Raw genomic sequence first — 13,120 nt, 5'->3', positions numbered from 1 at the left:
GACCAACACAACCAAGCAAGTCACTGCCACCTCACTGATGGCCAGACAGCGATTTAAGGTAAAATAATAGTAATAGTAATACTGAAGATCCCTGTTCTGGGGTCATGAAATGGGCCCTTCCCAAGGACTTATTGTGCTCTACAATGACAATGATTAAATCTATGTTGACATTATTCCCAAATCTTCAGGGTTTCTGCATAGGAAATGTTCAAGTTGGTCTTAGAAGTTATTAGTATGTATTGCAAAATCCTAGAGATCCTTTAACTCAATTTGATTTCTAGAAATAATTTCTTAAACTCCAAAAAATAGGTGACAATGTATGCCCCCAAAATATTCACTGCAGCATTTATCTGAGTATAAAACTAGAAAAAAAACCTGACAACTCAGCTGTAGAAGGGTCAGTTATTTCTGGAAGGGTTTGTTTTCTTATTTTTAGCTTCATTACATGTATTCATTTTATTTGTGTGTGTGTGAGAGAGAGAGACAGACAGACAGACAGAGTGCGTGTGTGTGTCTGTGTATGAGTGAGAGAGACAGAGACAGAGACAGACAGACAGAAAGTGTGTGTGAGAGAGAGAGAGTGTGTGTGTGTTTGTATGTGTCTGTATGTGTGTGTGTGTGTGTGTGTGTGTGTGTGTATGTGTCTGTATGTGTATGCACCTGCACACACCACATAATCCTAATCACATGCACTAGTGTGTTTGTATCTCCTGACAGGAGAAAAACACTGTGATGAATCAATCTGTGGATTAGGAGAAATGTTTATTTTCTTCCCTTATACTTTTTCTGCATTTCTAAAGCATGTTATCATAAATGTGCTTGTTTGAATAATCAGAAAGAAAATTAATTAATTTTATTTGGTGGGTAAATTTACTTATAAATATTAGTACTCATAAAATTATACATTAATTGTATCTATGACATTTAACTTTAGCCAAAAATATAATACAAGCATTAGAAAACTTCATGTGTTTTGGTTTTGTTTTCTAAGATAGGGTTTCTCTGTGTAGTCCTGGCTGTCTTGGAACTAGCTCTGTAGATCAGGCTGGCCTCAAACTCAGAAATCCACCTGCCTCTGCCTCCCAAGAGCTCGGATTAAAGGCAAGCACCACCACCAGGCTTAAATGTGCTTTAAAAATACTGTTGTTGTTTTTTTAAGTTTAGGGCCATCAAGATGGTGGCACTTATCACAAAGCTTTACAACCTGAGTCCTGTCTCAAGGACCCATATGGTAGGAGAGAACAGAATCCATCAAGTTGTCCATTGACTCACACATGCACTCCATGGCACTTGGCATGGTGTGAGTGCACACACACACACACACACACACACACACACACACACACACTCTAAATGTAAAACCACTATTGTCATAAACTATTTCTATGCCAAATGTTATCTGCTGTTTGAGACTTGTTACTAGATCTCTTCTTGGGAGTTGATATCTTCTGATTTGAGTATGAACATATTGTCTCAATTGCTGGATATTTCCTCATGGGTAGAGAAGGAAATATTTTGCATCCCAGCAACTATAACAGGCTGGGAGACCAGTGTGCCATTCTCCCATGTTCTATGATTCGATAGAAGTTGCCAAATGTATCATTTCTGTAGCTGTAAAGTAGAAGGAGACAATCCAGAGGTTTCTGAGGATTACCTGATTACCTGGAGAAAGAAGTACCTGATGTGACGCACAACAGGTATCTGGTAAACTGTATCTATGGCCATTGCCTCCATGTTGTCCAATAGTAACAGAACCCTGAAGAACAACCCCCTGTTCCCAAAATTTATTATGTGTGTCACACCAGGCTTCATCAGAGCTTCCCAAGACCCTTACCCATGATCTAACTCAAAGCCTTCAGCAGCTGTGGAAGATGGGATCAGCTTAAGCACAGCCACAGACAGTCAACAGCACAAATCTTTATGGGAAGGACAGCCAAACGGTGTGTATCGTGCCATACTCACACACCCATTTCTCCTAGGTTTACTGGACATGCCCAACAGAAGACGTGGACTCCTTTGAGATGGAATTCTATGAGCTCATTACCACTCCTCCTAACAATGTTCGAACAGAGCTCTGTGGACAAATTCGGGACATCATGCAGCAGAACCTGGAGCTGCACAACCTCACCCCCAACACGGAGTATTTGTTCAAGGTTAGAGCCATCAACGATAATGGTCCCGGGCAATGGAGTGATATCTGCAAGGTACTGTGTACATTCGTTTCTTAGGTAGAAACCTTATTTTATTACTGGGACTTAATTCTTAAAAGTTGATTGGAGGGACCCACATGTGCACCCATACCCATGCACATACACACGCATGCATACTGTGGTGTGCACGTGGATGTCAGAGGACAACTTGCAATACTCAGTTTCATCTTCTCTCGTGTGGGTCCTGGGGATCAAACTGAGGTCCTCAGGCTTGTTGTCCAGAGCCTTTGCCAGCTAAGCCATCTCTCTGGCCCATCAAATGGGAACGCCTTGAGAGAGTACAGATTTGGCTTGAAGATCATCAGAGACCACAGAGAATTCAGCCCTCGAAGTTCAGAAAGCTGCTTAACTCTCAGTCAGAGGCAGGGCCGCTGGTCTCCGCTAGCCTTCGTAGACCAGGTCTGAGGATGGTAGGTTCTGCTGACCTCAGAACCGCTTGTTCTAGGCTTTATGTTAGAATACAGAAATTCAGAGTTAAAACCAAGCTTAACCCCTCCTTCTGCCGCAGTCAGGGACTAGTAAACATGCCATGGTGCATGAGAAAAATAAGAAGTAATTACTGTCTGAAAAATCAGACTCCAAGGGAGTGCTACCCCCTACAAAGACGAGGTGTGAAATTCAGCAAAGAGGCAGGACAGCCAGTTAAATCAGAATTTCTCACAGACAGCAAATAAAACTTATGGTACAAGTATGTCCTGTGTAATATTCAAGACATATTTATACTAAAATTATTTTTGGTTTATCTGGGAGTTAACAAGCAGACACCGAGCAAGTCAGGTGAGCTCCATAAAGCAAGGAAACAAGCTGTTCTTCTTTGTATTGGAGAGCAGATTCTTCTTTGAATTCCCAAGTGGCAGCACACTCATGAATGCCATCGGATTGATATTAAGAATACCGGGACTGACAAGAGCTATCTTACTATATAACTGTGAAGATGCTCTTTGGAATCTGAATAAGTCTTAGAGGTTCTTTAAAAAGGAAAAAGGGCAGGTCTGTTTAGTCAGGGTTTAGAAGAAGGGGGACTGACAGTCTCAAGAGACTTCTTCTAAGTTACATCTAGAAGGCACAAGTCTGTCTGAGTTGATGTCCACGGCAACTAGAAAGTTATCACCCTTCCCTCCCTTCCCCTCCCCACCCTGTTCTTCTCCCAGCTCCTCACACCTCTGCTTCCTTCTTCCTCTCGCCTTCCATCTTCCCCTCCCCTCCCTTCTCCTCCCCTCCCTTCTCCTCCCTTTCCCTCTCTCCTCCTCCTCCTCCTCTCCTGTCTGCTTCTCTCTGAATCTGCCTCATTTTTGGTCACCCCTTAGTTTCTGCTCCCCTAAATCCAGCTTTCATGCAGTTTGGGATCTTCTCCATCCATGCTCTGAGCGATCCAATGGCTCAGCACCCAATGGTCTGGTTAATCTTTGAGGGAAAGAATTTGATTGGTCTTTGTCTATAATAATGAATGAGAATAGGGAAGAAGAGCGGGATGGGCTTATGCTGTCAGGTAGCAGGTCCACAGAGTGGGACAATTTCCATCACCTCCTACTGTGGTCCCCCACCCCCACGGAGCTCAGACACATGCCAAGGAAGTGTGATGAGAAAGCCTGCCTGGCTGCTCTTACTGTTCCTCCGCCAGCCTCCCTGTCTGTTGGTCAGTTGCCACGGAGACCTTCTCGCTCCAGAGCCCCAAAGCCTCACTCACACCTGTTACTACATATTGCACTCTGTGCTCTTGACTATGGACTTTTCCTTTAATCTGATTCCATCTCCCTCCTCAGCTTTTAGAATCCCTCAGAAATGTCTTGCCCATGAAGGGCACTCAGTAGCTATTAATTTCTTTAATGAATCATCTGTCACCTCTAGATGTGAGGATTGGGGATGGATAGGAAAACCGAGGCCTGCCATCAGTCTGCCATCTTAGCCTCTTGGGTCCTCTCATCTCTCGAACACTGTGACCTCCTCACAAACAAAATTCTTACCTTAATTCATCTTTCTCTCTCCTACAGCGCTTACCGAAGCAGTTTGTATTCAGCGGCATCTTAGCGGTTATTGAACGAATACATGAGTAAAAATGTAACCAAACAAATGAATATATGAGTGAATGTCTAAATTAAGGAGTGAAGAAATAAATTGATAAATAAAATTAATAATCGCAAAGTAGCGTAAGATGCCTGAAAACTGAATGTTTTATACAGCCAGTCGAGGGAAAGCATCCCCCTAAAATTGTCTTTATGCGATTAATTTGCCCTCGTTGAAAGAGAGGGAAATGTGTTCCTGTCTCTTTGCTTTTTCATACAATATCTAAATGAGCAGAACCCTAATTAATGAGGTTTTCTGGACGCTTCATTTTTATCTGACTCGAGGAGCTACAGTATGGATTTTTCCTTCAGAAGTAATTCTTCCTCCCTTCTTTGCGGTTCTATTAGCATTCCAGAGGAAACACCGGCTTCCTTAACATTTGTCATGATTTGCATAAGTAAAGGCTTCAACGGCAAATGAAAATAAGATGGTGTGTTTGAATGACATTTATAAAGCTTCATAAAAGTAATGGCTTTAGCTCTTTCCTATAAAATCGAAATTTTTTCCTTTGGCACTGATGCTATGCGCATTTCTGAAAGGTTTCATTTGAATGCTGCAATGAGGTAGCGTAATCATTTCTTATCCAAGTCGCCATGCTTCCATCATATGTACTTTTATAAAAAGACGTGAAATAAAACCTTTTATATTTGATTTGCATAGCCTAGGACTTGTTGATTTTTTAAGAAATTTTCTTTAGCACATAGTACAGTACAGGAAACAAGAAAACTAGTTTTGCAACACTTTAAAGGTCCTATTTGAAGGTCAAATCTGTGTCAGACACTATCATCCATTATCACTGATCGTCCCAGACACTCGGATTTTGCCTCGAGGAGGAAGCTCAAATGGAGGTGGGCCTGGGTTGACCCTAGGTCTCTATGTATTAATCTCTAGCCTCCTGGACCATAATCACATGTAAGTTAGTCTAGGAGTGAGTCCAGCCCTGGAGAGCACCTGACTCTGGGGAGGTGCTATCAAAGCAGAGAGAACTGTTTGTTTGATGTATCAATTGCTGTTTCTGGGACAGAATCATGTATTGAAAAGATTCTTGGATTGGGGCTCATGTTCCTGGTCCCAATCCCAAAAACACTAGCTGGCCAATCTCCTTGACAACAGACACTATGTTGGTCTTACTGGTTCCTTATTGCTCGTGGTCTCCACCTCAAAACCTCTACCACCAAAGAGCCTCTGTTTCTCCTCCTGATCCTCTGTGGTCCTCAGTATACCCAACATACACTCTGACCATTTCCCATTCTTAACTATCACCTCCTTTCTCTGCTCACTCTCTTTCCATATGCTTTAAATCCTGATTAGCCTAACTGTCCACCTGTGTGTGGGTTTCCTTTGGAAAATGACAAATTAGCAGTTAAGTAGCACAAATCATTACATTTCTGCAGCTCAGAAGTCCACAATGGTTCTCATTGGCTAAATCAAAGCACCTTCAATATCTGGATCATCCTGTGGAGGGATTTCTGAGGAAGAATCCACTCCTTGTCTTTTTCTGGCCACTTAACATTGCTTAACTCATATGCCTTTCCTCCATCTTCCAGACATCAACTTCCAGCTGGGTTTTTTTTTTTTTGGGGGGGGGTCAAAGTAGAAAGCATAATGCTGAAACATACTAGGGGATCCAGAAATGAACCCCTAAATATGTGGGGAGTGAATATAAGATCATAGAGCACCTTGACCATACACTATGGAGTCAAGGCAATCCTAGGAGGTAACATTGGTAAATGGGTTCAGTTATGGAGGACAGATACTTCTGTTCCTGGCATTACATTCAAAGGTAGACTCTGTATGTGCAAAACTTGAAAGGTAAAATACAAATTTAGTAAAAGAATATATAGAAGATTATCTTTGTGATCTAAGTCAAGGCAAGGACTTTTTAAACAGCACCCCAAAAGGTCAAACCAAAGGGAAAAACAGCTATGACTTTGATTATATGAAAGTTCAAGACCTCTGCTGTTTCAGAGTGTGAACAAAGGCGATAGACAAATATCAGATGAGTGAAAATATTAGCAATGTCTAAAACCATCATCTGGAATATATGGCACTTATGAGTCACCCAATGGAGGGGTGTATGCAGTAGAGAAGTAGGCAGAGGCTGTGCTTACAGGAGGAATCCTGGAAGGGAATGAGCGTTTGAAATAAAATGCAGAAAATGAAGGGGGATCACATAGCTATCAGGGAGAAAGATGGAAGAGATCTTAGTCAAGGCAGGTGAGACTCAGGGTATAAGGGCCCTCTTTTTCTTATGGAAATAGTCATGGGCGTGGCCAAACGAAGTACACCCCTTAATCAGTGACCCAGAAATTTCAGTCATGGTGCATTTCTTATATGAGATGAATTGTGTCCCTCTGAAATTCATGTATTGTTTTCCTAATCTTCGGCAAACACGATTCTGTAGGTACAAGGCTGTTAAAGAGGCGGTGAAGTTAATGTGGGGCCATTAGGGTTCATATCTGGATTCCCTAGTATGTTTCAGCATTATGCTTTCTACTTTGACCCCCTTTAGAAACAAGGCTGTATGTAAAGTAAGGGTAATATTGTATATATGGTGTCATACTACCCACTGCTGGGCAAAAATAGAGACTATATACATATACCCTTGATAAAGAGGAAATGAAAACTGTAAGCTGCACACAGAGCCACTGGGCAGTAAAGGTGAGCTAAGAATCCTGTGAGTTATGGAGCTAGGAACTGAAAAATAGAAGCCTTGAGGGTTTTGTCTCAAACTGGAGTGAAGACGTTCCAAGATGAAGACTGGGTAGGACACGCGAGAGTCTCCACTCTTGTGTCGGTACCTCTCTGCTCTAACTGGCTATTAACGTCAGCGTTGTGCTGTTGTGAGGAAGGGCCAGGCATCTCCGTTACCCTTGTTTCTTTTTAAAAACCTAAATTAGTTAACCATGGAGGCTGATTTATTTATATAAACTTTGAAGGAACTCACTATGCTTATTTTTTAAATTATTTTTTTAAATCCAGACAGAATTTGAATTAGAAATTGACTTAGAATTAGAAAGCCACTGAGCAATTAACTGGAAGGCAACGGGCATGTTTGCAGTATATCTGAACATTGATTCAAACTGCTTTATAGGAGGTTTTCTGGGGCCTTCAACCCTATGTTCCTGGGTAAACTACATAGTTCAGTGAGCTAATGAGCAACATGAGTATTGTGCTCAATACTATGTCATATGTGATAAATTTGCTACTATTTTAGATGCATAATCACACAGTAAGCCAGTGATTATGCGGAATGACAGATTTACTGATTTGCTTCTTGTAGTGTCTCACCATGCATATGCATATCAACATATCTTGTACCCCTTAAATATATTTAGAAAAAACAAAAAAGTGAACAGTGCACAATCTTTGATATTATACATGCTTGTTCTACATTTTGGTATATTCCTAATAGATGGCTGGTTCAGAAGAAAAATTACTGCTCTCTGTAGATAAATCTGAATTCTGGCAAATCTTTACGGACTCTATTATTCGAGTCGCCTTGTTTTTTCAGGCATATAATCTTATCATTTATAAGTAATGGTGATTTTATCTCTTCCCTCACAGTCTTTGAGTTTATTTTTTTTTTCCTAATGGCTTTGGCGAGAGCCTTGAGTCATACATAAAATGGCAGCAGTGGTAGCAGATATACTTGTCATTTGCTGATACTAAACTTTCTCCATTGACTTATTGGTTTTTATTCAGTGTTTAGGTTTATAGCCTTTAAGTTAAAGAAATGTCCTCCAACTTCCAGGTTTCTGAGAGCTTATGTATAGAGAATGACTTATTTGCATTATTTGACATAATTACAGGATTTTTCTTACAGGATTTTTTTTAGGTCATTAGCAATGAAGTAAATTACGATCGTTTTTTGTTTTGTTTTGTTTTGATTTGATAATGGTGCCAGGAATTAAAGCCAGGACTTAGCTCATGCTAAACCCAAGTTCTATCCTAAGCATCACTCCCAGAAACATGGTTGCCTTTTCTGATGCTGGATTCTACTTACCTTCATGAAATAAGCCCTTGGTTATATATATATATGGTTTTATCGAGACATGGTTTCTCTCTCTCTCTCTCTCTCTCTCTCTCTCTCTCTCTCTCTCTCTCTCTCTCTCTCTCTCTCTCTCTCTGTGTGTGTGTGTGTGTATATATATATATATATATATATATATATATATATGGTTTTATCGCGACATGGTTTCTCTGTGTAGCTTTGGTGCCTTTTCTGGAACTCACTCTGTAGACCAGGCTGGCCTCGAACTCACAGAGATCTGCCTGCCTCTGCCTCCCGAGTGCTGAAATTAAAGGCGTGCAGCACCACCACCCGGTTCATATATTGTTTTATTATGCTATTCTAACAGCTATTTCAATTACCTTATGTTTGATTTTATATGATTGCATCTACAGTCATAAGTGAACTAGGTGTATCACTGTTTGCCCATGTTGTTTCTATATCATTCTAGAATCAGTTTTTCAAGTCTAGCTCCCATGAGCTGGTGAGCCTTTGCTCTCCTCTCCTTTTCCAGAACAGCCCCATGACACAGCTTCAGTGTGATTCTCTTGGAGAGGTACTGAGGCGTGCTCTTGGGACAAGGAGATATCAACTGTAACTTCAATTTCTGTAGCACTTCAAGTTCTGTCTTTCTGCTTTATCTGGCCTCTGTTCCATCTGATCCTCTTGTTTGTAAACACTCCTTCTGTCTATTACAACACCCAGTCTTTGTCTTTGAAGATCCCTGCTATAGTTTAAGGCAAAACTTTAAAATGTCTACTTTTTAATGAAGTTCCAAACCCCATAACTCACAGTACCATTAGACTCCTTCCACTATCCCCGGTAGCTCTCTGTGCATCTTGTATTTTCATTTCATCTCTGTCAGGATTATATCCATGTATCACCTCTACTTTTGCCCAATACAAATATTCTCTGCGCATTGGATAAGCATTCCTTTTTATCAACCAAATCCAACCCCACCCCATCTATTCATTCATCAATATCCTCATTTGTATGGGCACTGGGGTCTTTCATCCCAACTTTAGTCCCTAAATATGTCTTCAGTAAATATGTATTAGGGGGTGGTAACGTTACCAGGTCTGAGAAATGGAAAGGCCCACCACTTTCAAAGTAAGCGATGAGGTTTCTAAGGAGGTCCTGCTTGTTACATGCTTATCCCTGTTACCAGTACAGCTTGCCTTTTCCCAGAGAGCACTGATTGACCATACACTTTCCAAAGTCAGTACGAAGCATTCCTGTCTGTTTAAAAGGGGAAAAAGTTGGACGACTTACAAATTATGGTCCTTTCATCTTTCATGCACATTTCTAAGATTCTTCTCTTTACCATAGGCAATGTTGAGACTACAGAGATTTAAAACAAACAAATAAACAAAAACTGTCAATTCCCCAACACCCAAAACAGGTCACTCCAAGTTTAGTGGGGAAAAAACAAGAAAGCTCCTTAGCTGGAACTTACAACTGGTGAGAGATGGGAAAGGAAGAGAAAGTTCCAGAGGCTAGGGTGGGGCTCTATGGGAAAGTCCATTTGGTGTCTAGTTTATCACGCTCATCCACATGTGATCATACGAGCTGCCCGGAAAGAAGTAAAACTTGATCTGTAGAATGGTGCTGCCAGCACACGACAGCTGTGGGCACCGTGAAAGCTCTGTGGTACCCTGAGGCTGGATCTCTTCATCTCTAAGGGGGACTGACCATGCAAGCTTTCTGTGGTTGTTAATGAGATGATGTATGGAGTGGGCTGACGTTCTAGGAACCACTGTCCCTCTGTGGCTGGTCCCATGCACTCTTTGCTTCCCATTGCAGGTGGTAACACCAGATGGGCGTGGGAAGAACCGAGCTAAGTGGGGCCTGCTGAAGAATATCCAGTCTGCCCTCCAGAAGCGCTTCTGAGCCTTTGAACACCCCTCAGAACTGCACTGCTCATAGACATATCTTTATGTATATGTATGTATTTTTCTCACCACATTCTTCAAAGAGGTTGTAGATGAATGTTTCCAGTACCTCTGGGTTTTCCAAAAGGAGTCTCCTAAAAGCCAATAAAAGGAAATGTCTGACATCATAACCTCCTGTGATTGGTTCATTATGATAAAACTAAGAGAAAAAGCAGCAAGTCTCCAGGACTCAGATCCAACCCTGGGCTCAGAATTCCACAGTGGCATGTACCTGGGTGGTAAGGAGGGTTCTGTCTAGAAGTGGGGACCCCTGGGTGTTCATTCTAGTGATGGCCTAAATTATCTATGGGTGCCTGAGCCAGTCAGTGATTGATGAGAAATGCTTTTCCTCAACATGTAATCTATCTCAATATGAAGCAGCCAACACTGTGAGCGTGCTCTTCCTAATTATCAAGCCTGTGTCTTCCCACAGCTTTTGCCCAGCGTCTGCAGTCTGCCTCTGGCCCAGAAAAAAAGGGCTAGGCCTTCCTCTTCTCACTCCTCTGTATCCCAGAGCAAAGCAGAAACAGCAGGATTCCTGGTACACATTACAAGAATGGATGCCCCAGGGAGCTTTGTTATGATCCCATCCCTGTAGATGATGGCTCGAATCCACTGTCAAATTTGGTATTATCATATAATCATTTCTTTGAAAAGCTTCAGAATCATCATTAGCACAGGAAGCAAATTAAATGACATGCCAGCAGGGATTCTACCACTGATAAACTAAAATGAAATTAAACTTTAAAAAATCAACTGTGTGAATATCACATTATAATGATCACACCTACTCACAGCACCAACAAGGACTAGGCTGGAATTAAAGAATCCATACATCCAGATGCTACCTCTCCAGAGACCACGTAGACTTGCCTGTGGGGGGCTAAAGAAGCTGAGGTCTCTGAGAAGCCACCAAAGCAGGAGCTGAGTCTTCCAAAGGCAAGCTGAGTTTCTAAACAATGCCGACACTCTTGTCCATCCCTTCTTTGGTTCTTGAGGCTATAATCCACATGGAAATCCCCCTCCGAGGACCATGCTTGAAGTACAAACAATGTATGTGTTTTAGTACTGTGTAAGTATCCTAAATACAATCAAGACATACTTCAATACACATTTACACACACACACACACACACACACGTATACTGCCATGTCAAGCCAGTTTCTCCACATAGTTACACATTGCACCATCTTTACAGGAGCCCCTTTCTTTACAGGAAGTGCTGTGGCTCGGGAAGGGATGGTAGCAGAGAACACCTGAAAACATCTCTGTGTGGCAGAGCAGTTGCTAGTTAAGTTTTCTTGCTTCTTCCATTCCGTAAATACCCCTTCAAACTCACCCTCTCCCTTAGCACATCTGTAACGGTGGGGGGATGACTATGGGAACGTGGCGCTAAATTAAACAGACCCAGTGCCCACCCTGCCGGTCTTCTTACGGGCGGGACTAATCAAGTGAGGAAGGGTGCAGGCACACAGCTGATTAGAAATGACTGGAAGCCCTGGAAAAGAAAGAGGCAGGACCTGGGAAGTGTGAACTCTGGACAGGGTGTCTCCTTGAAAAACCTGAAGCTACTTCCTCAAGAGTAAGAAGGGACCAGCCAGGTGTGAGCAGAGGAGAAAAGTGTCCCACACAAAATGGCAGTGGGCGTCAAGGCCTTGAAGCAGCAAGTGTGCTGGGAAAATGGGCAGAGCAGGGAGGCTGGGGTCCGGAAAGCAAGGGAAGAGTGGGCCAGGAAAGGGGCCTCTGCGGGGCCTAAGAGCATCCAGGGTGTGAGCGCCTCTGAAGCCACAAGAACAGGTGTAAAACAAGGCGCCATTCTGCCCCGTTTACGGCGTGTTAGTGAAATGGACGGGGGGGGGGGGGGGGGGGGGGGGGGGGGGAGGCTGAGGGACGACAGGAGGGCTGTCTGCAGTTGCCCGGTCTGGGGAGGGATTCCAGGGGGAACAGCCGTCTTCCTGATCAGTGGGGTGCACAAGTGGGCAGGAGTGACGTAAGCACTAGTGGATTGGCACATCCAGCTGGAAAATTGTGCTTTAGGCAATTAAAGTATGATGTAAATGCTTGAGGGACAGCCAAGGAGAACACAACAGACGTCGCTGGGTATGCGTTCGTCAACTGAGGCATGACAGCAGCATCCACTCCCCCTACCACCACCCCAGTTATTTTAACAGAGAACTGAATGGGGGGAATTGGTTCAACGGGCACTGAAGGACAGAGTCCAGAAGGGGACATTGGGAAAACAGTGGCAGTCCTCACTGACAACTCTGAGGGTCTGGTGCTGTGGGATGTTCTGTATGGCAAATGTGTTGCTCTGATTGGTCAATAAATAAAACACTGATTGGCCAGTGGCTAGGCAGGAAGTATAGGCGGGACTAACAGAGAGGAGAAAAGAAAAAACAGGAAGGCAGAAGGAGTCACTGCCAGCCACCGCCAGACAAGCAGAATGTGAAGATGCCAGTAAGCCATGAGCTGCATGGCAGGGGATAGATTTATGGAAATGGATTAATTTAAGATATAATAACAGTTAGCAAGAAGCCTGCCACAGCCATACAGTTTGTAAGCAATATAAGTCTCTGTGTTTACTTGGTTGAGTCTGAGCAGCTGTGGGACTGGCGGGTGACAGAGATTTGTCCTGACTGTGAGCCAGGCAGGAAATCTCTAGCTACAGTCTGGAGATGAATGGAGAGATTATCAGGGTCTTCAAACTCTGACTCAGCTTTCTGAGGACGGGTTATGTACAGCTGGTTACAGGTATGTCTTAGGGGCTTCCACAGGGCTTGACGCCAGTCACTGAGGGACAAACAGAAAGTTGACATCAGAAGCCACATCTTCACCCACCATTACCTCCTGCCCTGATATCATGGGGGCGGGGGGAGTGAGCAAACAGAAAGAACTTCTTTCT

The 13,120-nt window shown here is 42.9% G+C and overlaps 1 protein-coding gene across 3 annotated transcripts in view; it reads left to right on the top strand.

Annotated features, from left to right (window-relative positions):
* Trim42 (tripartite motif containing 42) overlaps positions 1 to 10,348 on the top strand; it is a 19,973-nt gene extending 9,625 nt beyond the window's left edge. For 2 of the 3 annotated variants that reach the window (XM_006975157.3, XM_042281466.2), the window contains exons 4-5: positions 1,980 to 2,204; positions 10,090 to 10,348. In XM_006975157.3, coding sequence (XP_006975219.1) covers positions 1,980 to 2,204; positions 10,090 to 10,176 — 312 coding nt within the window. In that variant the 3' untranslated portion in view covers positions 10,177 to 10,348. Of the gene's footprint in view, positions 1 to 1,979; positions 2,205 to 4,201; positions 4,452 to 10,089 lie in introns of those variants that run through there. The other variant, XM_076576875.1, reaches the window with a different exon arrangement.
* The last annotated feature ends 2,772 nt before the right edge of the window (positions 10,349 to 13,120 follow it).

This window comes from Peromyscus maniculatus, chromosome 7 (genome assembly GCF_049852395.1).
Source record: "Peromyscus maniculatus bairdii isolate BWxNUB_F1_BW_parent chromosome 7, HU_Pman_BW_mat_3.1, whole genome shotgun sequence".
Classification (NCBI taxonomy): domain Eukaryota; kingdom Metazoa; phylum Chordata; class Mammalia; order Rodentia; family Cricetidae; genus Peromyscus; species Peromyscus maniculatus.
This window is presented reverse-complemented; position numbering and strand designations above follow the sequence as displayed.